A 26697-nucleotide genomic window follows, 5' to 3' on the forward strand; every position below is an offset into this window, starting at 1 on the left:
GAGATAGCAGTCAGTAGCGCATTGATGTGTCCTATGCTACAGGGGCAAACAGAGCACAGGTTCTGTCCTATATAGGGAATAGGGTGCCATTTGGGATGTTTACCACTCTCTCCAACAGGGCCAGTCAGACAGAGGCAGACTCAGGCAGTGAGGCTGGAGCTGAAGTAATCCTGGTAACTGGAGGGTGATCAACAGGTAGAAGGGATTTGGGAGCATTTGGTTCTCTCTGGACGAGGCTGTTTTCCAAATAGTCACCCTATTCCCTATGTAGTGCACTACTTTTGACCAGGTCTCACAGGAATATGGTGCTATTTGGGACACATACAGATTTATTCATAGAGGAGGATTAAAGATATGTCACCGCTCTGTGCTGAGGGGGAGTAACTTGGCTTGTGGGCAAGTGTCCTCTTCCAGGGGTGTACTTTTACTTCAAAGCTTCCTCAAGCTACAGAAACAGGAGAGAGGCTCCTGCCCTATGGGCTGTTCTGGCTTGGACAAGGCTTACCTTACCTGCAGGTATCATAGTGTAATATTTCTGGAAGGGGCCATAGAGAAACCAGACGGCCATGATGTCTCCACAGCATCTGGATCCAATAGGGATTATTAAACAAGACTTTGTGGTTCCACTGTCTGTGGGAGAACATCACTGGTATCATGCTCAGATACGGTTATTAGTGTTACGGGCGGCAGGTATCCTAGTGGTTAAGAGCGCTGGGTCAGTAACTGAAAGGTCGCTGGTTCAAATCTCTGAGCCAACTAGGTAAGAAATCTGTCGACGTGCCCTTTAGCAAGGCACTTTACCCTAATTGCTCCTGTAAATTGCTCTGGATAAGAGTGTCTGCTATATGACAAAATGTAAATGTAAAATGTCCTCATAACATTGTATTATGTTATGCTGCAGTAATAATGGGAAAATATAGCAAGCAATGCATTTCAGCAATTTACAGGCACTGTATACACTGTGTACAAAACATTAAGAACACCTGCTTTTTCCATGACATAGACTGACCAGGTGAATGCTATGATCCCTTATTGATGTCAGTTGTGTTAAATCCACTTCAATCATTGTAGCTGAAGGGGAGGAGACAGGTTAAAGAAGGATGTTTAAGCCTTGAGACAATTGAGACATGGATTGTGTATGTGTGCCAGTCAGAGGGTGAATGGGCAAGACAAAAGATTGAAGTGCCTTTCAACAGAGTATGGTAGTAGGTGCTAGGTACACCGGTTGGTGTCAAGAAATGAAATGCAAGGCTGCTGGGTTGTTCATGCTCAACAGTTTCCCTTGTGTATTAAGAATGGTCCAATCAGCCAAAGGACATCCAGCCAACTTGACACAATTGTATTGCTTTTACAGTATGTGGAGGTATCAGATATCTATACAGAGATAGGAGCCATACAGGCTCTGAATTGTACAAATCAGACGGATATTAGCCCCTTTGTGGGATCAAATGTTCTAAAATAAGCTGCATTACAAAAAGGAAACAACCTTTAATCTAACTGCACTGTATAATTTACAGTAGCTATTACAGTGAAAGAATACCACGCTATTGTTTGAGGAGAGTGCACAATTTTGAACTTGAAAAGTTATTAATAAAATAATTAGGCACATTTGAGCAGTCTTGATACAAAAATTGTAACATAAATACAATGCTCGTTGGATCAGTCTAAAACTTACACTGCACATGCTGGAATAATACATTATGGCCTTTCTCTTGCATTTTAAAGATGTTACAAAAAATACTTAAGAACGGTTGTTTTTTTCTTTGTATTATCTTTTACCAGATCTATTGTGTTATATTCTCCTACATTCCTTTCACATTTCCACAAAAAATGGATTTCCTTTCAAATGGTACCAAGACTATGCATATTCTTGCTTCAGGGCCTGAGCTACAAGCAGTTAGATTTGGGTATGTCATTTTAGGCAAAAATTGAAAAAAGTGGCAGATTCTTAAGTTTAATGCAGCTAAACTCAACTGGCGGTCCGCGTCCGGACCCAGAGGAGGGTCTATCCGGACCGGACAACATCGCATTTGTTATAAAAGTCAGCACATTCATTTTTAGACAGCATTAAAAAACAAGCAGGCGTTGTGGCCTCTTCAACTCAGCAACTTCTCTTTATCACTCTCTCACGAAGCAACACCCACCTCTACTAGTGCCCCATCAAATCCAATCGCGTGGTTATATGCAAATACAAGAGGCCGCATCTTACCCAATCACATTAATCCAAATATCCTCAGCGGAACCTTGGGACAAGCAGACAGAAAGAATCAGAAAGATTTGACCGCAGTTTACTGTACATGTCACAGATAGGAGCTTAGTTACCAGCATCTTTGTTAATATGGCTTGTTAAACATTTTTTTTAAATACTCTGAAAATCGAATATTTAAAGACGAGTGGACGGAACAGTATTTATTCATTCTCCCTGCAACTAGCACAAAACCAATGTGCACTGAGTCCGTAGCTCTTGTGAAAAGTGCCAATGTTAACCACCATTATAACACCAGGCATTGTACATTTGATCAGATGTATCCCCTGAACACGGAGGTGAGAACAAACAAGATTCACCAACTCAAATCCCAATATGAGAGGTCCACTAAAGTCCTTGTCAATTCCCTGACAGGCCAACAACATGCAATGGAGTGTTCACTGAGAAGTGGCTGACACCTTGCTTGAAGTTAAACAAAAAGATGAGCTCAGGGAAAAAATCAAACAGATCCCACTGTCACATTCCACAGCAATGAGGAGAACTGAAATATTAGCTGAAGATTTCACTTCACAACTTGATGAGGCCATTCAGAATGCACCATGCATTTCATTAGCTGTGGATGAATCAACCGATAACACTGATGCCCAGCTTCTGGTGTTTGTCAGATTTTATAACGAAACAATGAAGAAATGTTGTGAGGAGCTGTTGGGCTTAACAAATCGAGAAGCCCATATGCAGGGTGAGGATATCCATGAGGTCATCAAAGGGATGCTGACAAAAAGGGGGAGAGATCTGAAGTCTGTGGTCTCCATCACCACAGATGGCACTCCAGCCATGATGGGAAGAGGGAGGGGACTGGTTGCACGTTTGAAAGAGGACCACCCTGACCTGACATCATATCACTGCATCATCCATCAATCTGTCCTGTGTGCCTGGGAAAATAGTATTCTGAGGTCATGACAACGATTCTGAAACGGATCAACATTTGAGCGCAGCATCATCCCTACAACACCGCCTGCTACGAGGCAGAGATGTTCCCAACCATGTTGATTTCATCCCTTGTCATTCTCTCAACCAGCTTCACCTGGAATGCATTTAAATTAACAGGTGTGCTTTTAAAAGTTAATTTGTGGAATTTATTTCCTTCTTTATTGTGTTTGAGCCAATCAATTGTGTTGTGACAAGGTAGGGGTGGTATACAGAAGATAGCCCTATTTGGTTAAAGACCAAGTCCATATTATGGCATAATTAAGCAAAGACAAATGACAGTTCATCATTACTTTAAGACATGAATGTCTGCCAATACTGAACATTTGCAGTCGTAAAAACCATCAAGCACTATGATGAAACTGGCTCTCATGAGGACCGTAACAGGAAAGAAAGACCCATTGTTACCTCTGCCGCAGAGGACAAGTTCATTAGATTTACCAGCCTCAGAATTTGCAGCCCAAATAAATGCTTCACAGAGTTCAAGTAACAGACACATCTCAACATCAGTTGTTCATGATTGAATTGTTGCAAAGAAACCACTGCTAAAGGACACCAATAAGAACAGACTTGCTTGGGCCAAGGAACACGAGCAATGGACATTATACCGGCGGATTTCTGTCCTTTGGGATTCCTTTGGGAAATGTGATATTCTTGGTTCCAACCGGCATGTCTTTGTGAGACTCAGAGTAGGTGAACAGATGATCTCCGTATGTGTAGTTCCCACCGTAAAGCATGTAGGACGTGGTTTAATGGTGTGGGGGTGCTTTGCTGGTGACAGTCTGTGATTTATTTAGAATTCAAGGCACACTTAACCAACATAGTTACCACAGAGATTTGCCATCTCATCTGGTGTGCGCTTAGTGGGACTATCATTTGGACAGTCCCACTCAGGACAGGACAATGACCCAGACCAAGAAGGAGAGTGATGGAGTGCTGCATCAGATGACCTGGCCTCCACAATCACCCGACCTCAACCCAATTGAGATGGTTTTGGATGAGTTGGCCCGCAGAGTGAAGGCAAAGCAGCCAACAAGTGCTCAGCAAATGTGGGAACTCCTTCCAAACTGTTGGAAAAGCATTCCAGGTGAAGCTGGTTGAGAGAATGCCAAGAGGGTGGCTACTTTAAAGATTCTCAAATATAAAATATATTTTGATTTGATTAACACTTTTTTTTGTTACTACATGATTTTCTATGTGTTATTTCATAGTTTTGATATAGCTGTGTCCAAACCTTTGACGGGTACTGTACATCCGGACCATATTTGACTCCACATACAGCTGTGAATCAGCCTTCTCCACAAGTAACTTTATTAAAATCAAATACCACATCAGGCTCACCAATGAACACCTGCACCAGTGTCTGAATTGCTCTCACACCATTTTTGCCAAAGTTCAAGCATTGGCAGGAGACAAAGGGTAATTCCTCTCATTAATGCAGGGCAAGACTTCTACATTAATATTACATGGCCCACAGTGACATTCTGTGCATTCAGATTATTATTTTTGCTCAACTCTCCTTTGTTCTCCAGAAAACATGCACTTAATTTCATTTAAATATATACATATATTTTTTTTATTCAAAGGTCATGTACACTGGTTCACAGTGCATAGACAATTATGCAACCACTTTTGTACTTTAGCAATGTTGATGCGATGTTACATGTTTACATTCAAAATAAGTTGTAGTTACTTCAAATTCTTAATCTCATTTAATGTATTGAATGTACATTTGATAAAACAACATGTTTCCTCAGTCATAGGAAACGATATCAGTCATAGAGGACGATATCCATCCGGACCTTTGCCGCCTTGGAAATTTGTGTCACTGGACCTTCTCAAATAGTAGTACCCCTGCTTTAAAGCATTCACTTTAACAGGGTGTATTAACATTTGTCTCAATAAAACAGTTTGAATAATTCTAGATATTGAAGTAACAGTAGAATAGAAATATGGATCATAGGGTCTGCTAAATAGTATATATTATATATTATGCCTATAAGACTACACTGCCTCTCAAGTCTGCATGCAGCCAGTAGCTCACACATAGTCGTCCCACACACACACTCGACTGTGATGGAACTCAAGAGAAAGAAAATCACCATTTGAGTAACTAGCCTCCCCCTTCACCCTTCCCTCCCCTTTACCCTTCACCCTACCCTCCCCCTTTACCCTTCACCCTACCCTCCCCCCTTTACCCTTCACCCTTCTCTCCCCCTTTACCCTTCACCCTTCTCTCCCCCTTTACCCTTCACCCTTCTCTCCCCTTTTTCCTTTACCCTTCCCTCCCCTTTTACCCTTCACCCTTCTCTCCCCCTTTACCCTTCACCCTTCTCTCCCCCTTCACCCTTCTCTCCCCTTTTACCCTTCACCCTTCCCTCCCCTTTTACCCTTCACCCTTCTATCCCCCTTTACCCTTCACCCTTCTCTCCCCTTTTACCCTTCCCTCCCCTTTTACCCTTCACCCTTCTCTCCCCCTTTACCCTTCACCCTTCTCTCCCCTTTTACCCTTCACCCTTCCCTCCCCTTCTACCCTTCACCCTTCCCTCCCCCCTTTACCCTTCACCCTCCCCCCCCTTTACTCTTCACCCTTCCCTCCACTTTTACCCTTCACCCTTCCCTACCCTTTTACCCTTCCCCTTCCCTCCCCCCTTTACCCTTCACCCTTCCCCCCCCTTTACCCTTCACCCTTCCCTCCCCCCTTTACCCTTCACCCTACCCTCCCCTTTTACCCTTCACCCTTCACCCTTCCCTCCCCCCTTTACCCTTCACCCTTCCCTCCCCCTTTACCCCTCCCCTTTTACCCTTCACCCTTCCCTCCCCTTTTACCCTTCACCCTTCCCTACCCTTTTACCCTTCACCCTTCCCTCCCCCCTTTACCCTTCACCCTTCCCTCCCCCCTTTATCCTTCACCCTTTTCTCCCCCTTTACCCTTCACCCTCGTCTCCCCCTTTACCCTTCAGACTTTCCCCCCCTTTACCCTTCACCCTCTTCTCCCCCTTTACCCTTCAGACTTTCCCCCCCTTTACCCTTCACCCTCTTCTCCCCCTTTACCCTTCAGACTTTCCCCCCCTTTACCCTTCACCCTTTTCTCCCCGTTTACCCTTCACCCTTCCCTCCCCCCTTTACCCTTCACCCTCCCCTCCCCGTTTACCCTTCACCCTTCCCTCCCTCTTTACCCTTCACCCTACCCTCCCCCTTTACCCTTCACCCTTCTCTCCCCTTTTACCCTTCACCCTTCTCTCCCCTTTTACCCTTCACCCTTCTCTCCCCTTTTACCCTTCACCCTTCTCTCCCCTTTTACCCTTCACCCTTCTCTCCCCTTTTACCCTTCACCCTTCTCTCCCCTTTTTCCATTCACCCTTCTCTCCCCTTTACCCTTTACCCTTCCCTCCCCCTTTACCCTTCACCCTTCCCTCCCCCTTTACCCTTCAGACTTTCCCCCCCTTTAACCTTCACCCTTCCCTCCCCCTTTACCCTTCAGACTTTCCCCCCCTTTAACTTTCACCCTTCCCTCCCCCTTTACCCTTCAGACTTTCCCCCCCTTTAACCTTCTCCCTTCCCTCCCTTCTTTACATTTCACCCCCCATGCTCTCTCTTGTTTTACACCTACCACCTCACCTCTCTGCCTTTCCCCCATCTTGCTTACTCACACACATTCACACATCCCTCTCTGCTTTCTCTCTGCTGTCTCTTCCCATCTCCGTCTATTTCCCTTCATCCCGGCTCAATTAGACATTTTGCTGACTCAGTTTCAGCTGATGCAGGAAGACCGGCAGGCAGGAAGACCGGCAGGCAGGAAGACCGGCAGGCAGGAAGACCGGCAGGCAGGAAGACAGGCAGGCAGGCAGGCAGGGCTATGGGCCCAGTTTAAGCAGAGAGATGGGGTCTGAGACAGAAAGGCTGCATACTGTAGTGTAGAATAGGAAACCCCCTAGCTCAGGTTTGCAGGGCTGTCTCCTCCATATGAGCTGGTGTGGGCTCACTCCTCCACCCACACACACTGTCAGAGAGGGGGGGACCGCGCAATGTGTGTGAACGGTAGGATGATATTACTGTTTTTCTAAAGTAATATACCCTCTTAAAAGTCGTAAAACACCAGATAAAAAGACTGAATGCGTGTACAGAGAATATAAAATACGCCTAATTAATGTGCAATATGAAAACAAATGCAATGTTGACTGAGACTTTTCTCCTTTGACCATCTTCTCTCTCTCTCCCCCACTCTCCCTCTACAGGATGCAGGGAGCCAGCAGATAGGCTTTTTGCTGGGGAGCTGTGGGGTGACGGTTGCCTTGACGAGTGACGCCTGCCATAAAGGCCTTCCCAAGAGCACCACAGGGGAGATCCCACAGTTCAAAGGTCAGCAACTGTGTCAAAGCATGTGACGCACCACTGCATGATGTGGTCCTGTCATATGCTGTCGTATGTGATGCTGTGTCAGATGATTTTCATAAGATACTACATCCACAAAAACAGAATTCCAATATTGCTGTCTGGTCACCCATCACAGACTCATTGACTTGAATAAGGATAACCATTCTAGGAATGATATTTTAGTGTGTCTAAAGCAGCACAGGGTTCTGTACTACCAGGGTGTATTGAAATGAAACACTGATATCAAACAGGTTTTTAGTTTGGTGATTTTATTGCTCCTCTCCAAAACAAATGAAGATACTTGGAATGGAAGGATAAGCAGGCAGAAGAGACATGTGATTAAATAGGAGGGCAGGTTTGTTTTAGTAAACAGACTGCATATAGAATGGCTTAGTACACAGACTGCATATAGAATGGCTTAGTACACAGACTGCATATAGAAGGGTTTAGTACACAGACTGCATATAGAATGGTTTAGTACACAGACTGCATATAGAATGGCTTAGTACACAGACTGCATATAGAATGGTTTAGTACACAGACTGCATATAGAATGGTTTAGTACACAGACTGCATATAGAATGGTTTAGTACACAGACTGCATATAGAATAGTTTAGTACACAGACTGCATATAGAATGGTTTAGTACACAGACTGCATATAGAATGGTTTAGTACACAGACTGCATATAGAATGGCTTAGTACACAGACTGCATATAGAACAGACTGGTTTAGTACACAGACTGCATATAGAATGGTTTAGTACACAGACTGCATATAGAATGGTTTAGTACACAGACTGCATATATAATGGTTTAGTACACAGACTGCATATATAATAGTTTAGTACACAGACTGTATTTAGAATAGTTTAGTACACAGACTGCATATAGAATAGTTTAGTACACAGACTGCATATAAAATGGTTTAGTACACAGACTGTAGTTAGAATAGTTTAGTACACAGACTGCATATAGAATGGTTTAGTACACAGACTGCATATAGAATGGTTTAGTACACAGACTGCATATAGAATGGTTTAGTACACAGACTGCATATAGAATGGCTTAGTACACAGACTGCATATAGAATGGTTTAGTACACAGACTGCATATAGAATGGTTTAGTACACAGACTGCATATAGAATGGTTTAGTACACAGCCTGCATATAAAATGGTTTAGTACACAGTAGCTGCATGTAGAATGGTTTAGTACACAGACTGCATATAGAATGGTTTAGTACACAGTAGCTGCATGTAGAATGGTTTAGTACACAGACTGCATATAGAATGGTTTAGTACACAGACTGCATATAGAATGGTTTAGTACACAGCCTGCATATAAAATGGTTTAGTACACAGTAGCTGCATGTAGAATGGTTTAGTACGCAGTGGCTGCATGTAATGTAGAATGGTTTAGTACACAGTGACTGCATGTAATGTAGAATGGTTTAGTACACAGTAGCTGCATGTAATGTAGAATGGTTTAGTACACAGGAGCTGCATATAGAATGGTTTAGTACACAGTGGCTGCATGTAATGTAGAATGGTTTAGTACACAGTGGCTGCATGTAATGTAGAATGGTTTAGTACACAGTAGCTGCATGTAGAATGGTTTAGTACACAGGAGCTGCATATAGAATGGTTTAGTACACAGCCTGCATATAGAATGGTTTAGTACACAGTAGCTGCATGTAGAATGGTTTAGTACACAGGAGCTGCATGTAATGTAGAATGGTTTAGTACACAGGAGCTGCATGTAATGTAGAATGGTTTAGTACACAGTAGCTGCATGTAATGTAGAATGGTTTAGTACACAGTAGCTGCATGTAATGTAGAATAGTTTAGTACACAGTAGCTGCATATAGAATGGCCCACAGAGCAGTCAGGGAGAGAGAGCTCAGTGTAATTATTATTTTTTTTTCTCAGTTAGAACAAATTCGTATTTACAATGACGGCCTACCCCAGCCAAACCCTAACTCGGACGAGGTTGGGCTAATTGTGCGCTGCCCTATGGGACTCCCAATCACGGCCGGTTGTGATACAGCCTGGAATCAAACCAGGGTCTGTAGTGACGCCTCTAGCACTGAGATGCGGTGCCTTAGACCGTTGCACCACTCGGGAGCCCCATTGTGCATACTCCTCAGTATTGATGCCAACCAGTGGATTTAAAGCTATCATTTTAGCATTGATGACATAAGTCAGGGCTGAGTAGAGGGCTGGCTATGGAAACCCTACATATAATACTGGGACACAGCCTGGGTCAGGCCCAGGATGCCTCCCAAAAATCCCCCTATGGGCCCTGGTCAAAAGTAGTGCACTACATACAGTAGGGACGCAAAACCCAGCATCAATCGGGATGAGTGCTCATTGATCGCTTCAGGGTAATCACTAGACTAGCTGTCTCCATTGGCTTCGGCTAATGGGGATCCTAATAAATCAAATCAAAATCACATCACATTAAATGGCAGATTGTGACTGGCTCTCTAATGCCTTGATTGTCTTTTCTTTTGTCTTGGTCCTAATAACTCTCTTTGATCTGTCTGTTTGTCTGTCTGTCTGTCTCTCTATCCAGGCTGGCCAAAGCTACTGTGGTTTGTGACTGAATCTAAGCACTTATCCAAACCCCCCAGAGACTGGTTCCCCCATATCAAGGATGCAAATAACGACACAGCCTATATTGAGGTAACACACAAGATCTGTTATGTCTTTGACAGCTTATGCAACAACGTGAATGTTCCCACCTTGTACCAAGATAAAGTTCATCACCACAATAATGTTGTTTTTGCTGTCTGGTTTCTTCTCCCATTGATTTTGACTGCTATTCCCCTGGGTCTGTTTAACAAGTATCTCACTCTTGACAACACAGAGTGATTGGATTGACTGAAGTCTATATTGATTATATGAATCAGTCATAATACGAAGAGAGGTGTTGCTGTTATTGGTTAACTACAGCTAGATCATGTGCACAGCTCTCATTGGGATGTCTAGGCTAACTGCAAACAGCACTTGTTTGGTGTAATTGTCAATCGATCTGCTTGTGATTGCCGATCAATATGCTTCATGGGGTTTGATTATCATTGTCTGTCTGGCGATTGGATATTCAGTTGTTGTTTCTGTATGGGAGACAAAATGTATTTCCCAAATGACACCGTTTCCCCTATATAGTACACTACTTTTGACCTGGGCCCTGGTCAAAGGTAGTGCACTCTAAACGGAATAGGGTGCCATTTAGCAAGAAGCCGGAGACCAGTCAATCCAGTCAGATAATGTGGTTTGTCTTCATTTACTTTGGCTCTTTTTATGCAGCCAGGCGGTAATTTAAACCAGAGGTGTAGATATTCTATGTTGATTGTGAAGTGAGTGGAAAAAATCAGAATTAAATAGAGAGAAGAAAATGATGGAACATCATTAGAGCAGACAACTGGGATTGTCTGCATCCAAAATGGCACCTTATTCCCTATACCATTGGGGGCGCGGCACTGAGCCAGACACTGAGCTCATCTGTGTGAATTGTTTGTTTATAGTTATATCGCTCAATTTTGTTTTGTCTAAATCCAAGTGCGTTGCAAGTTTGAAAGTGGATTGTACGTGGCATGTGTGACCTTCTTAATCCTAATCGGTGTAATATGAGGAAAACTTTCCAATCACTACCGGGGGTTGTATGGATTCCATTAGTAAATCAACCACCATCACCTACTCCCCTGCGCTTCTGCTCTCTTTCCCAGATGAAACTCTCTCCAAAACAGCATGGCCTTGTCTGATGGTTGTTCTACAAAGTCAAAAAGGGAAACCAAGCAAAAGTGAGGCTCAAGAGGTGGTGTTAGGGACAGACTACGGAGGCGGGGAAGCTGTCACCCGCTCCCGGTGACCACCCTGTCAACTATGCGGTCACTAAATAATAACCTGGATGAGTTAGCAGCAAGGGCTAAATTTGAAGGGGACTTTAGAAGAAGTAAATGAATCTGCTTTACAGAAATGTGGCTCAAGCAGGACAATATTGATGTGAACATTGATGGATACACTGTCATTAGAGCAGATGGAGACGAAACAACATCACATAAATCAATAGGCGGGGGGCTATGTATCTTTGTAGATAATACTTGGGCCACGCAGTGTAATGTGATTGAACAAGTGTGCACCAGAGACAGATTCTTGTCGAATCATTCAGGCTATTCTATCGTCCACGCGAGTTTGAACAGATGACCATTACTCTGGTCTATGTGCCTGGACCTAACAATAAGGAAGCTGCTGACAGGATTACAGACTGTTTTAATGCTGCTCTTTCATGATCAGCTGACCAGACGGTATTTCTGCTTGGGGATTTTAATATGCTCTCCATTTCCGCGCACCTCCCCACTCTGCAACAGTACAGTATGTCACCTGTCCAACTCGCTCAACTCACATCCTGGACCAGTGTTATGGCAACATAGAGGATGCATACAAGGCAGTGTGCAGAGCACCCATCAGGAAATCCGACCATAACGTTATCCATCTCCTACCGAGATACAGTCAGCAGGTTAAACGGGAATAACCTGTAGAGAAATTCATTCAGGTGTGAACAGATGAGAGTAGGTAGGAGCTCAAGGATTGCTTTGACATCACACTGGGAGGTGTTTTTTGACTCGTGCAGGGATCCCCACGAGATGACTGACAGCACCACATCCTACATCCAGTTCTGTGAGGATACTGTCATAAACATTAAAACTTTCTGTGTATTTACCAACAACAAGCCCTGGGTAGCTAAGGACTTGAAAATGTGCCTCAATGAAAGGAAGTTTGCTTTCCTGAAAGGAGATACTGATGCTGTAAAGGAGAAAGAAAATGAATTTAGGTCAAAAATGTGTAAAGCTAAAAAGGACTTCAAGGATGAAGTGGAGCAGAGGTTCTGTCCAGCCAATCCAAGACAAGCATGGGAAGGACTTAATGCAATGGAAAGGAAAAGAGGGAACAATACAATTGCAGACTTTTCATCCTTTGTAAATTACCTTAACTGTTTCTATGAAAGATTTGCCACAGTCGATTTCAAAGATGAATGTAAACAAATATGTGAGAGCATCCCCAAATCCTCTCCTGTCCACATAACAAAGAGTGAGGTGGCCTCATGCTTGTCACATATTGAGCCACACAAAGCAATGGGCCCAGGCGGTCTACGGGTCAAGGTACTGAAGGTCTGCGCCAATCAGCTCAAGGGAGTCTTCACGTGACTGTTTCAACTCCTGCTGAGCACCTGCACAGTGGCAAACTCCTGAAGGTGTTGACCATTGTACCAGCCCCTAAGAAGTCACGGGCCAAATCACCAAATTACTTTCGACCTGTGGCCCTCACGCCCCTTCTGGCCAAATGCATGGAAAGGGTTGTTAGTAAGCACCTGACCCTGTCCATAGCAGATCAATTGGACCCATTACAGTTTGCCTATTAGGCACAGAGGGGGACTGAGGATGCTACCCTGACCTTGGTGAACATGGTGGCTAGTCACCTTCAACATGCTAAATCATATGCACACAATTTATTGATTTTAGTTCAGCTTTCAAGACAATGCAAATACACACACTGCTGAAAGGACTACTGGACCTGAATGTCAACGGAGGCCTTGCAGGTTGGATCAAGGACTTTTTAACTGACCGCCCACAGTGTGTCCTCATGAATGGGGCCCTCTCTGATGAACTGACCCTGAACACACCCAGGGGTGTGTCCTTTTACCGTTGTTGTTCTCTATCTACACTTAATGAGATGAAGAGCCAAGGAAGCAATGTGAGCCTTTTCAAGTACGCGGATGACATGGCTCTGGTAGGACTCTTTTTTTTAAAGATGCTACATCAGATGGGGACAGCTATTTTAAACAGACCAACAACCTTCAAGAATGGTGCCCGTCAAATGCCCTCCACATCAATGTGGAATAAACAAAGGAGCTGATCATCATTGGCAACAACTTGCCAGTGTCCCAACCACTCTCTCTGAATTTGCAAATCAATTCATAAAAAATCCTACAATGTGATTTTCTGGATTTTTTTTCTCATTTTGTCTGTCATAGTTGAAGTGTACCTATGATGAGAATTGCAGGCCTCTCATCTTTTAAAGTGGGAGAACTTGCACAATTGGTGGCTGACTAAAGACTTTTTTGCCCCACTGTACCTTTGACTATTGGATGTTCTTATAGGCACTTTAGTATTGCCAGTGTAACAGTATAGCTTCTGGTTCTCTCCTCGCCCCCTACCTGGGCTCGAACCAGGAACACATCGACAACAGCCACCCTCGAAGCATCGTTACCCATCGCTCCACAAAAGCCGCGGCCCTTGCAGAGCAACGGGAACAACTACTTCAAGGTCTCAGAGCGAGTGACGTTTGAAACGCTATTAGCGTTTAGCTAAATATGCAGGTTTAAAAATATATACTTCTGTGTATTGATTTTAATAAAGGCATTGATGTTTATGGTTAGGTATAGTCGTGCAACAATTGTGCTTTTTTTTGCAAATGCGCTTTTGTTAAATCATCCCCCGTTTGGCGAAGTTGGCTGTCTTTGTTAGGAAGAAATAGTCTTCACACAGTTTGCAACGAGCCAGGTCACACAGTTCGCAACAAGTCATTTTAGCAGGCAATATTAACTAAATATGCAGGTTTAAAAATATATACTTGTGTATTGATTTTAAGAAAGGCATTGATGTTTATGGTTAGGTACACATTGGAGCAACGACAGTCCTTTTTCAGAATGCGCACCGCATCGATTATATGCAACGCAGGACACTCTAGATAAACTAGTAATATCATCAACCATGTGTAGTTAACTTGTGATTATGATGGATTGCTTGTTTTTTATAATATAAGTTTAATGCTAGCTAGCAACTTACCTTGGCTTCTTACTGCATTCGCGTAACAGTCTCCTCATGGAGTGCAATGTAAAGCAGGTGGTTAGAGCGTTGGACTAGTTAACCGTAAGGTTGCAAGATTGAATCCCCGAGCTGACAAGGTAAAAATCTGTCGTTCTGCCCCTGAACAAGGCAGTTAACCCACCGTTCCTAGGCCATCATTGAAAATAAGAATGTGTTCTTAACTGACTTGCCTAGTTAAATAAAGGTGTCCAAAAATACAGATTTCCGATTGTTATGAAAAATTGAAATCGGCCCCAATTAATCATTCCAATCAATCTGTCGACCTCTACCCTCTACACCCTCAGTTAAAGAGGCTTCCCTCTGGCCGGCGCCCATGGTCAAGAAGAACGTTTTCAAACATTCATTCCTTCCTTGTGCTGTTGAACTACTAAATGCAAAGTAGATTTTGTCAGCATATGTACTTATCTATCCAGTGCAGTTGGGACAGCGGTCGACTGTGAGTGAATGTATCAATGTCCTCTGTTGTTAGTGTATGCAACATGACTGGTTTAAATGTGTCTGCTGTGAGAATGTATGTGATCCTTTTAATGGAAGGTGATGCCAAAGAAAAATCTCCATCCTGGATGGACAATAAAGTTTCTTTCTACAGTGTTATATAGTGCACTACATATGACCAAAGCCCTGGTCAAAAGTAGTGTACTTTATAGGGAATAGGGTGCCATTTGGGATGGGTCCACTGTTTGTTGATGTCTAGACAGTATCCAAAAAATGGGTAGTGACCGTTTTGGTACTTTTGGCTTACTCAAAGTACTTTCCTACTCAGTCCCCACATTTTTTCTAGTCCTCTCCTTAGTCAAACGGACATTTACAAGAAACATTTTCAGCAATGGCTTACAATAAATGTCCTTGTCAATTCTACAAAGGAAAATGTCTCCAGAAATATTTAGTTCTGGACTTAATCTTTTAGACATGGTTGTTTTCGTAGTCATGCATCACTAGACATATGTAAGGCTGAGCAGATATCTGGATATGCTATGCATCACTTTTCTCAATGTAATACTACTTCAGATAGTCTGTAAGATATAGAGCATGAAGGTCTGTTATAATGACTTAGCCTAAAGACTGTCTAACTTTTAAAGAGCGACTGCCCCTAAAAAGCTACTTCTTGTTTTGAAAATCGCCTATGTGGCATTGATATGAGTCGTAAACATTTATTATCGTGCAAAAAAATGGACTACAAAGTGTAAACGGAATAATTTTGGTCATAAAGTCAGTCTCATCCAAAACTGAGAATTTGTGAGATGATAGGGGGGGAAATGGTGTCACGGAATGAAGGGTAACACAACAGGTTTATTTGGGTTGGGTTTATTTTAATCCTGCCCACAACTGGCAGCACCCAAGTAATCATACATTCGTAGCGCAGCTGCACATGACCCTATCGTAATGCCCATGGTAAAATTGATTTGATAAATTATATCCCTATGGGGCTAGTTAGGGACCAATGCACAAGGGACAATACTTTAAAAGGTCAATAACTAAAAATGTCAATTACTTAAAAACCTCAAACCAATTATAAATTGTAGAAATTCTAAAAGATGTGCAACTAAAAGATGTGCAACATGAAAATATTGTCCCATTTACATTGTGTAATTTGATGGTCCCTAACTATCCCCAGAGATAGGCTATCCAAAGTCAAACCAACTTTGCCATGGTCGCACACCAGCCGACTGAAGCTAATTGGCTAAATAATTTGACTAACTCTTCCCACCTGCAAACACACACGAGACACCCACATCAAACCACACCCCGAAACCAATTCATGTTTTAATTCAGCCATGGCTGCTAGCATTTCTTAATGAACCAAGTCTAAAATGAGGCGAGATCAGGAAGTGCAGTCCACCTTTAATAATTTTTTCCATCTCCCTGTCTCTTAGTGCAGATTAGAAAATCAATGGTATAATCCATCTAAATGTCGAGTGCTGTTCTCCCATTAGTTAGGTTGAGATAAAATATACTGTGAATAATGAAAGTTGCTGCTATTCATTCCTAAGTGTCCCAAATGGCCCCCTATTCCCTATATAGCAGGGCTGTTCAATGTTGGTCCTGGAGGAACAAAACACTTCTGGTTTTCATCCTCAACTTCTAATCAGGGACTGATTCAATCAAGGGACACCGGGTGGGACACCAGGTGAGTTCAATTGACTACCGGGTAGAAACAAAAAACAGAAGTGTTTTGTCCCTCCGGGACCAGATTAGAACAGCCCTGCCTTATACTGTAGTGTACTACTTTTGACTAGGGTTCATAGGGCTCTGGTCAAAAGTAGGGCACTATGTAGGGAATAGGATGCATTTTGGGAGACAGACAGATGGAATGCTTGCTCTCTGTCTCTATCAATTCAATGTAAGGGCTTTATTGGCATGGACACATATGTTAACATTGCCAAAGCAAGTGAACTAGATAATAAACACAAGTGAAATAAAAAATGTACAGTAAACATTACACTCACAAAAGTTCCAAAAGAATAAAGACATTTCAAATGTCATATTATGAGTATAATAACGGTGTTGTAATGATATGCAAATAGTTAAAGTACAGAAGGAAAAATAAATAAACAAATATTTTTCTCTCTCTCTGTGCTCAGTGGCTGAAGCTGACAGTAGTCTGTATAGTGTTTATGTTGTGTTGCTCTAAGCTAGCTCTGTGGTCGTTCATCAGACTGACTGGAGGAGGCACCATGGCTTTATTAGAGTGAAGACTGTCATTCCCGTCCTCATCTAGTACTGTGTGTGTCTACTAGGACTGGGATGTCTGGTCTGAGAGAAAGGATGTTACTGCCTGATTGTTAAAGGCAGAATTTCAGTTTCAGAACATGGCAATAGCACTGCCCTACCCCAGGATGTGTGTAAAAAGTAGGCAGAACAACATCATCTGCTAAGAGGCATTATGTGTATTCTCAATACTAGCGACTGATAATGAATCAGATATGTAACAGTAGAGTGGCTTTACAAGCAGTGTTTGAAATGAGCCATGGTTTGTCTGTACTGTAATTAACAGGTGGCGTCTAGCAACATGACCGTACTGTAGGTAGGGGAAATAATGGCCAATACAGCATATGTGTAATGATGGTCTGTGTTGCTGCTTTGTGACTGTGATACACATCCTAACGCCTGCTCTCTGTCTATCTCTCGCTCTCTCTGTGTGTCTGTCACTCGCTCGCTCTGTCTCTGTCTCTCTCCTCACCTCTTCCCTCTCTCACCTGCAGTATAAGACATGTAAGGATGGCAGTGTGCTGGGAGTGACGGTGATGAGGATAGCTCTGCTGACTCACTGTCAGGCCCTCACCCAGTCCTGTGGATACACAGAAGGTGGGACTCTGCAGCCCTCTCCGATAAGACATTCTACAGAAGTCATAGCACTAAGACTCTGCTATGGGAGACATAGAACATGCATTAGATAAATACTTTTTCATTACAATTGGATTCTCTCTCCATCTTTCACTTGTTTGGGTGTTCTGCTTCTCACAACAGTCATTGGTCTAAACCCCATCTCTCACAGTAATGATCATGCATTGTGTACATAGAATCTAACATGTCATGTATCAGGGTTACTGTTTGAGATGTCTATGTTGGATTAAACTATTATGTGCTCTGTTATCTCTCTCTCTCTCTCTCTGCCTCTCTCTCTCTGCCTCTCTCTCTCTGCCTCTCTCTCTCTCTCTGCCTCTCTCTCTGCCTCTCTCTGCCTCTGCCTCTGCCTCTCTCTCTGTGCCTCTCTCTCTCTCTGCCTCTGCCTCTCTCTCTGTGCCTCTCTCTCTCTGTGCCTCTCTCTCCTCTGCAGCTGAGACCATAGTGAATGTATTAGACTTTAAGAAGGATGTGGGGCTGTGGCATGGTATTCTCACGGTGAGGACCTTCCAGCAGGGCTTTGATACACACACACACACGTCTGCACAGGGCTTAGAGGGCTCGTTAAAGATGATTATATTCTTACTATGTTTTCTTTGAGCACCATTTTGAAATGGGAATTATATTATCAGAGGGGATTTTTACCACTGTTTAAATGTGTTCTCCCAAATCCAATTATAACGAACAGTGAATATATTCTAATGTGTAGCCACAGGGTCTTTAGTCTCTGTTGTGTTAGAGCAATACAGTCTGCATCCCAAATGGCATCCTATTACCTTTCGGGTGCACTACTTTTTACGAGGGCCCATCAGGCTCTGTACTATAAAGGTGAAATGGTGTGGTTTGGGATGCATAGTGCATACACTAATTAATCAGTGTTTTAACCAATGAGATCTCATATCAGTTTTCCTAATTAGCCTAGAAAAATCCTGATAATTACCAGTCTTGATTGAGTCTTGACTTACATGTAATAACGGCTCTGATTAATGTGTCTCTCCTGTTGCAGAGTGTGATGAACATGATGCATGTTATCAGTATACCCTACTCACTGATGAAGGTTAACCCACTGTCCTGGATCCAGAAAGTGTGCCAATATAAAGGTCTGGATTCACCATCTCTCCATTCACTCAAGCTTCAGCTAATATACTTCAGATACGTGTGTATTTGACAATTGATACTGTTTAATAATATTGCATTTCACATGGTTGTAAGGATGGTTTCATGTACAGTTGAAACTGTTACTTCACTGTTAGCATTTTGACCGATTGGAGTAACATCAAAAGTGATATCTTCTGAATGTTATTGGGCTATTATAATAGCCAATAATATTGAACTTGCATTTTGACCACACTGATTGACTTCTTTTTTTTCTTCATGTGAACTGTCCTTAACCCTTCCCATGGTGTGATCCATCCCACAGCGAAGGTGGCATGTGTAAAGTCCAGGGACATGCACTGGGCCTTGGTGGCCCACAAGGACCAGAGGGACGTCAACCTGAGCTCACTACGCATGCTAGTGGTGGCCGATGGATCCAACCCCTGTAAGACCACACTACTCTATTCTCTCTCACTCTCTCTCTCACTCACTCTCTCTCTCTCTCTCTCTCTCTCTCTCTCTCTCTCTCTCTCTCTCTCTCTCTCTCTCTCTCTCTCTCTCTCTCTCTCTCTCTCTCTCTCTCTCTCTCTCTCTCTCTCTCTCTCTCTCTCTCTCACTCTCTCACTCTTGCTCTGCCTTTCTCTCTCGCTCTGCCTCTCTCTCTGTCTCGCTCTGCCTCTCTCTCTCTGTCTCTCTCTGTCTCGCTCTGCCTCTCTCTCTCTGTCTCTCTCTCTGTCTCGCTCTGCCTCTCACTCTGTCTCTCTGTCTTTCTCTCTCTACCTCTCTCTCTGTCTTTCTCTATCTCGCTCTGTCTTTCTGTCTGGCTCTGTCTCTCTGTCTGCCTCTCTCTAAAAATGAATTCTAGAAATGTATCAGATGGGGTAAAATATTGTGCAGAACTATAGTACTGTAACTCTGTCCATGTTCATGATGCAGGTCTCATAGAATGTCCCTTTGTCACCTAGACTAAGTAGTCTTATAATGCTAGTCTTGATTCCGACTACAGGGACTTGTAATGAAGTATAATGTAACCAATATATAATTGACCAAGCAGCTGCCATGGAACCATTACAGTAATCTACCACTGGTGCTGTAAAAACGAACACTACATACCACTGCTACATTTGTATAGCTTAAGATACACTTGAAGTCAGAAGTTTACAGTCATTAAAACTCGTTTTTTAACCACTCCACCAATTTCTTGTTAACGTACTATAGTTTTGGCAAGTCGGTAATGACATCTACTTTGTGCATGACACAAGTAATTTTTCCAACAATTGTTTACAGACAGATTATTTCACTTACAATTCACTGTATCACAATTCCAGTGGGTCAGAAGTTTAGTGTCCCTTTTAATTTTCAGGAATTTTCCAAGCTGTTTATGTCATGGCTTTAGAGGCTTCTGATAGGCTAATTGACATCATTTGAGTCAATTGGAGGTGTACCTGTGGGTGTATTTCAATGCCTACCTTCAAACTCAGTGCCTCTTTGCTTGACATCATGGGAAAATCAAAAGAAATCAACCAAGACCTCAGAAAAAAAATTGTAGACCTCCACAAGTCTGGTTCATCCTTAGGAGCAATTTCCAAACGTCTGAAGGTACCACGTTAATCTGTACAAACAATAGTACGCAAGTATAAACACCATGCGACCACGCAGCCGTCATACCGCTCAGGAAGGAGACGCGTTCTGTCTCCTAGAGATGAACGTACTTTAGTGCGAAAAGTGCAAATCAATCCCAGAACAGCAGCAAAGGACCTTGTGAAGATGCTGGAGGAAACGGGTACAAAAGTATCTACAGTGGGGAGAAAAAACTAACAGGTCTGTGAGAGCCGGAATTCTTACTGGTTGATAGGTGATCAAATACTTATGTCATGCAATAAAATGCAAATTAATTACTTAAAAATCATACAATGTGATTTTCTGGATTTTTGTTTTAGATTCCGTCTCTCACAGTTTAAGTGTACCTATGATAAAAATTACAGACCTCTACATGCTTTGTAAGCAGGAAAACCTGCAAAATCGGCAGTGTATAAAATACTTGTTCCTCCCACTGTATATCCACAGTAAAATGAGTCCTATATCGACATAACCTGAAAGGCCGCTCAGCAACGAAGAAGCCACTGTTCCAAAACCGCCATAAAAAAGCCAGACTACGGTTTGCAACTGCACATGGGGATAAAGATCGTACTTTTTGGAGAAATGTCCTCTGCTCTGATGAAACAAAAGTAGAACTGTTTGGCCATAATGACCATTGTTGCCATTGTTTGGAGGAAAAAGAGGGAGTCTTGCACCCTCCCAACCGTGAAACACGGGGGTGGCAGCATCATGTTGTGGGGGTGCTTTTCTGCACGAGGGACTGGTGCACTTCACAAAATAGATGGCATCATGAGGATGGAAAAGGATGTGGATATATTGAAGCAACATCTCAAGACATCAGTCAGGAAGTTAAAGCTTGGTCGCAAATGTGTCTTCCAAATGGACAATGACCCCAAACATAAATCCAATGTTGTGGCAAAATGGCTTAAGAACAACAAAGTCAAGGTATTGGAGTGGTCATCACAAAGCCCTGACCTCAATCCTATAGAAAATATGTGGGCAGAACTGAAAGAGCGTGTGCGAGCAAGTAGGTCTACAAACCTGACTCAGTTACACCAGCTCTGTCAGGAGGAGTGGGCCAAAATTCACCCAAATTATTGTGGGAAGCTTGTGGAAGGCTTCCTGAAACATTTGAACCAAGTTAAAAAATGTAAAGGCAATGCTACCAAATACTAATTGAGTGAATGTAAACTTCTGTCACACTGGGAATGTGATGAAATAAATCAAATCCTTATCTCTACTATTATTCTGACATTTCACATTCTTAAAATAAAGTGGTGATCCTAACTGACCTAACACCGGGAATTTTACTGGGATTAAATGTCAGGAATTGTGAAAAACTGAGTTCAAATGTATTTGGCTACAGTGTATGTAAACTTCCGACTTCAACTGTACCTATGGGGAGGGTAAGGGTTGAGTGATGCTGTTCTTTTCCAATGCTAGCCTTATAAATGTGAATCTAAAGAATATAATTGAAAGGAACAAATGGGTTAAGAGAATGGTTAAGAGGCAGTGAGACCTGGTAACGGAAGGCAGTGAAATTCGATAACGTCATTTGATAATGAGCAGTATGTGTGCTCAGCGTCTGAGCTCAGCTTGACAGGGTTATGGTGGTGCTGACAAGCAGTGCAAGCATGGAGCAAATCAACTGTGCCACAGCAATTAACCTGCTGTAACAGTTGTCCACATAATCAAACAATGCTGACATGTTAGATTGGTATAATGTATTGGATTTGAGTTCTCCTCCCCTCGCACCGGAGCAATATATATTGCTTCCAACCCACTCGAAAACCGCACAACTTAAATTTGAATGAGCAAGTCTGTCAATAAGTCAGTCTGTAGTAGCATGATTGGATATCTGTTTGTTCTTCAACATTGACTCTTAACTTATGTTATCTTTCTCTGTCTTCCTCTCTCTCATCCCTCTCTCTCTCTTTCTCTCCCCTCTCTCTTCCTCTCTCTCAGGGTCCATCTCGTCGTGCGATGCGTTCCTCAATGTCTTTCAGAGTAAGGGGCTGAAGCCGGAGGTTATTTGTCCCTGTGCCAGCTCTCCAGAGGCCCTCACTGTAGCCATCAGGAGGTACACACACACACACTCTTGTTGGTATTAACTTATATGCTCTTAAAAAAAAGAAACTCTTACGTTTACTGTCCTGTGGTATTTTAAGGTCAGTGTTTTTTCATCCATCTGTTACATAGAGTAGCTCAACTTCAAATAGCCACTGCTTACACAAACGAGGGCAAGTTTAATTAACTTTTTCCTGTAATTTGAGATTTCACTCCCTGCTCTTGATTATGACACTGTAAAATGCTCACTGTGTGCACCACATGCATCTTGCCATTACGGGTACTGTGGCAATTACATGATTTTATTTCCAGCAAACACAGTTTCAAACTCACAAATCTAATAAACGGCATGCCAATAAAACATATGGCAGTTTCTCTTCTGTTGCCCAGACACACACGCACGGACACACACGCACGGACACACACGCAGTAACTCTAATGAAAGCACCCCCCATTGTGGCGTTGTCCTGTTTTTTTTTTTATAACCTTCCGTTGTCCCATGGGCGTTGAGCTTCGGGAACAGCCACAGCTCTAGCCCTCTAATTGGCTGTTGTTTGAATGGGATGAAGGTTTTGATTGGTGGATGTGTATTTTTGGAATTGCTGATAGTGGAACTACACTGTGGCTGACCCTGGTTTTGAACCCAAGCTCTCTGTGTATATTGTCCTTCTAGATTAATCACTTTTTGACCACACCCCTTTTCTGACCATTTCTACCATGGGCAAACAAGTATGGAAGGTTTTGTTTAAATAAAAAGGGTGCGGTCAAAAAGTGAATGAATTCATATAGAACGACCATGTAGGTATGTACTGCATTCATATAGAACGACCATGTAGGTATGTACTGCATTCATATAGAACGACCATGTAGGTATGTACTGAATTCATATAGAACGACCATGTAGGTATGTACTGCATTCATATAGAATGACCATGTAGGTATGTACTGCATTCATATAGAACGACCATGTAGGTATGTAATGAATTCATATAGAACGACCATATAGGTATCTACTGAATGCGTATGTCTATCAGGGTCAATGAGATATGCAGAAGACACATTTCTGTTGCTCATTAAGTAAATGGACAATAAAGTAATAATCTTCTTAATAGGCCGACAGATGACAGTAACCAGCCCCCGGGGAGAGGAGTACTGTCCATGCAGGGTCTGAGCCACGGGGTCATCAGGGTGGACTCTGAGGAGAAGCTGTCTGTTCTCACCCTGCAGGACGTGGGCACCGCCATGCCAGGAGGTAAGCAAGGGTAGAAATGTCAAGGTTTCCAGAAGTCATGGCTGGTAGATTCCCAGCATCAGATGGGAATAAGAAGGAATCTGGTAACCTGCAACATGTATTTCTGGAAAACCTGGGAATTTCTGGAAAGTTACTAGAGATTATGCAACCCTACAACAAACACAGCTTCATGTCTGCCTTATGCCCCTAACACAGCTTCATGTCTGCCTTATGCCCCTAACACAGCTTTATGTCTGCCTTATGCCCCTAACACAGCTTTATGTCTGCCTTATGCCCCTAACACAGCTTTATGTCTGCCTTATGTCCCTAACACAGCTTTATGTCTGTCTTATGCCCCTAACACAGCTTTATGTCTGCCTTATACCCTAACACAGCTTTATGTCTGCCTTATACCCTAACACAGCTTTATGTCTGCCTTATGCCCCTAACACAGCTTTATGTCTGCCTTATGCCCCTAACACAGCTTTATGTCTGCCTTATGCCCCTAACACAGCTTTATGTCTGCCTTATGCCCCTAACACAGCTTTATCTCTGCCTTATGCCCCTAACACAGTTTTATGTCTGCCTTATGCCCCTAACACAGCTTTATGTCTGCCTTATGCCCCTAACACAGCTTTATGTCTGCCTTATGCCCCTAACACAGCTTTATGTCTGCCTTATTCCCCTAACACAGCTTTATGTCTGCCTTATGCCCCAAACACAGCTTTATGTCTGCCTTATGCCCCAAACACAGCTTTATGTCTGCCTTATGCCCCATAACACAGCTTTGTCTGCCTTATGCCCCATAACAGAGCTTTATGTCTGCCTTATGCCCCTAACACAGCTGTATCTCTGCCTTATGCCCCTAACACAGCTTTATGTCTGCCTTATGCCCCATAACACAGCTTTATGTCTGCTTTATGCCCCTAACAAGGATAGAAAGCATTATAACAAACAACAGAAAATGCGTAGATGTTTTGAATTTACCAGACACCGACACACAATAACTTGATGTATGCCTGATTCAGCCAAAAATGATTCCTTTGAGATACAGCAGAAGTTAATATTTATGCCGATAATGAGTTTCCATTTAATGGAATCTTGTTTTCCATTCAAAAATCCTGGCATTACTCACAGAAGCCTCATAAGTGACCGGCAAGACCACGTATAAAGAAGATATATTGACCCCCTTTTTTCTCCAAATGTAACAATGGTCATTATGGCCAAACCGTTCTATTTTTGTTTCATCAGACCAGAGGACATTTCACCAAAAAGTACGATCTTTGTCCCCATGTGCAGTTGCAAACTGTAGTCTGGCTTTTTATGGCGGTTTTGGAGCAGTGGCTTCTTCCTTGCTGAGCAAGGATGCCGATATAGGACTTGTTTTACTGTGGATATAGATACTTTTGTACCCGTTTCCTCCAGCATCTTCACAAGGTCCTTTGCTGTTGTTCTGGGATTGATTTGCACTTTTCGCACCAAAGTACATTCATCTCTAGGAGACAGGAACGCATCTCCTTCCTGAGTGGTATGACGACTGCGTGGTCCCATGGTGTTTATACTTGCGTACTATTGTTTGTACAGATGAACGTGGTACCTTCAGACATTTGGAAATGGCTTCCAAGGATGAACCAGACTTGTGGAGGTCTTCAAAAAAAAAATCTGAGATCTTGGCTGATTTATTTTGATTTTCCCATGATTTTCTAATTGACTCAAATGATGTCAATTAGCCTATCAGAAGCTGCTAAAGCCATGACATCATTTTCTGGAATTTTCCAAGATGTTTAAAGGCACAGTCAACTTAGTGTGTGTAAACTTCTGACCCACGGTGAATTATAAGTGAAATAATCTGTCTGTAAACAATTGTTGGAAAAATGACTTATGTCATGCACAAAGTAGATGTCCTAACCGACATGCCAAAACTATAGTTTGTTAACAAGACATTTGTGGAGTGTTTGAAAAACTAGTTTTAATGACTCCAACCTAAGTGTATGTAAACTTCCGACTTCAACTGTATATAAGGAAATAGGGTAGGGTGTGTAGTGGTTTCTAGAGACCAGAGAGTCACATCTTACCCTGCATGTGGTGCCCAGATGAGTGTCTGGCTGCTCTGATAGTAGTCTATACAGGACCTCTACACCCACACAGAGACCCTGCAGCCATGACCCAGGGGCCCGGGCCACCCCTACCACCTCCCTAACCCTTTCTTAACCTGTCTCCTACCAGCAACAGATAAGGGTGAACGTAACCACCCCACCTACCGTCTGTTAAGGGCTTCCTGGAAGTGTGTTGATGTGGTCTTGAAGCACCCAACACCTTTCTACTGTCCTCTCCACCTCTGAACACACCAGGCTTGCGTCACAAATGCCACCCTATTCCTATATAGGGCATTATAAGGCTCTGGTCAAAAGTAGTGCACCTAATCAGGAAAGGTGCCATTTTGGACGCACCCTCAGTTTCCTCAGCTATGTGCTGCAGAGTAATACAGTGACGATATAATTAAGTGCACTTGGCTTGATCCGGGGAGGTGGCTGGGCCACTTCTCCAAAATCTCTTCTCTCGCTATTTGCTAATAAACTTTGGGCCTCAATCTCTCCCCTCTTTTTCCCCTCCTCTTTTGAATTTCTTGCAGCTCTCATGTGCGTCGTGAAACCAGATGGGGTTTCCGCAGTTATGCAAAACAGATGAGATCGGGGAGCTGTGTGTGTGTTCTGTCGCCACGGGGACGTCGTACTACGGTCTCTCAGGCATGACCAAGAACACCTTTGAGGTGAGGCCTAACAGCATGGGCCTGTGGGTTGAGCTACCCCTGGATCCTGGCTAGGGACAAGTGAAGCTCCTGAGGATTGACTCTAACAACTGCTGTTGCTTCCGTAGTCTGAAAAACACATTCACAATTC

At 43.0% G+C, this 26697-nt stretch overlaps 1 protein-coding gene across 1 annotated transcript in view; it reads left to right on the forward strand.

Annotated features, from left to right (window-relative positions):
• Positions 1-26697, forward strand: part of LOC139376040 (disco-interacting protein 2 homolog C-like) — a 244325-nt gene that overhangs the window by 182877 nt on the left and 34751 nt on the right. Inside the window, 10 exon segments of the mRNA XM_071118137.1 lie at positions 7432-7555; positions 10146-10255; positions 17664-17766; positions 18239-18303; positions 18812-18905; positions 19226-19345; positions 22465-22579; positions 23679-23818; positions 26430-26461; positions 26463-26567. Of these exon segments, the coding sequence (XP_070974238.1) occupies positions 7432-7555; positions 10146-10255; positions 17664-17766; positions 18239-18303; positions 18812-18905; positions 19226-19345; positions 22465-22579; positions 23679-23818; positions 26430-26461; positions 26463-26567 (1008 nt within the window).

Source organism: Oncorhynchus clarkii, chromosome 20, assembly GCF_045791955.1.
Source record: "Oncorhynchus clarkii lewisi isolate Uvic-CL-2024 chromosome 20, UVic_Ocla_1.0, whole genome shotgun sequence".
NCBI classification, from domain to species: Eukaryota; Metazoa; Chordata; class Actinopteri; order Salmoniformes; family Salmonidae; genus Oncorhynchus; species Oncorhynchus clarkii.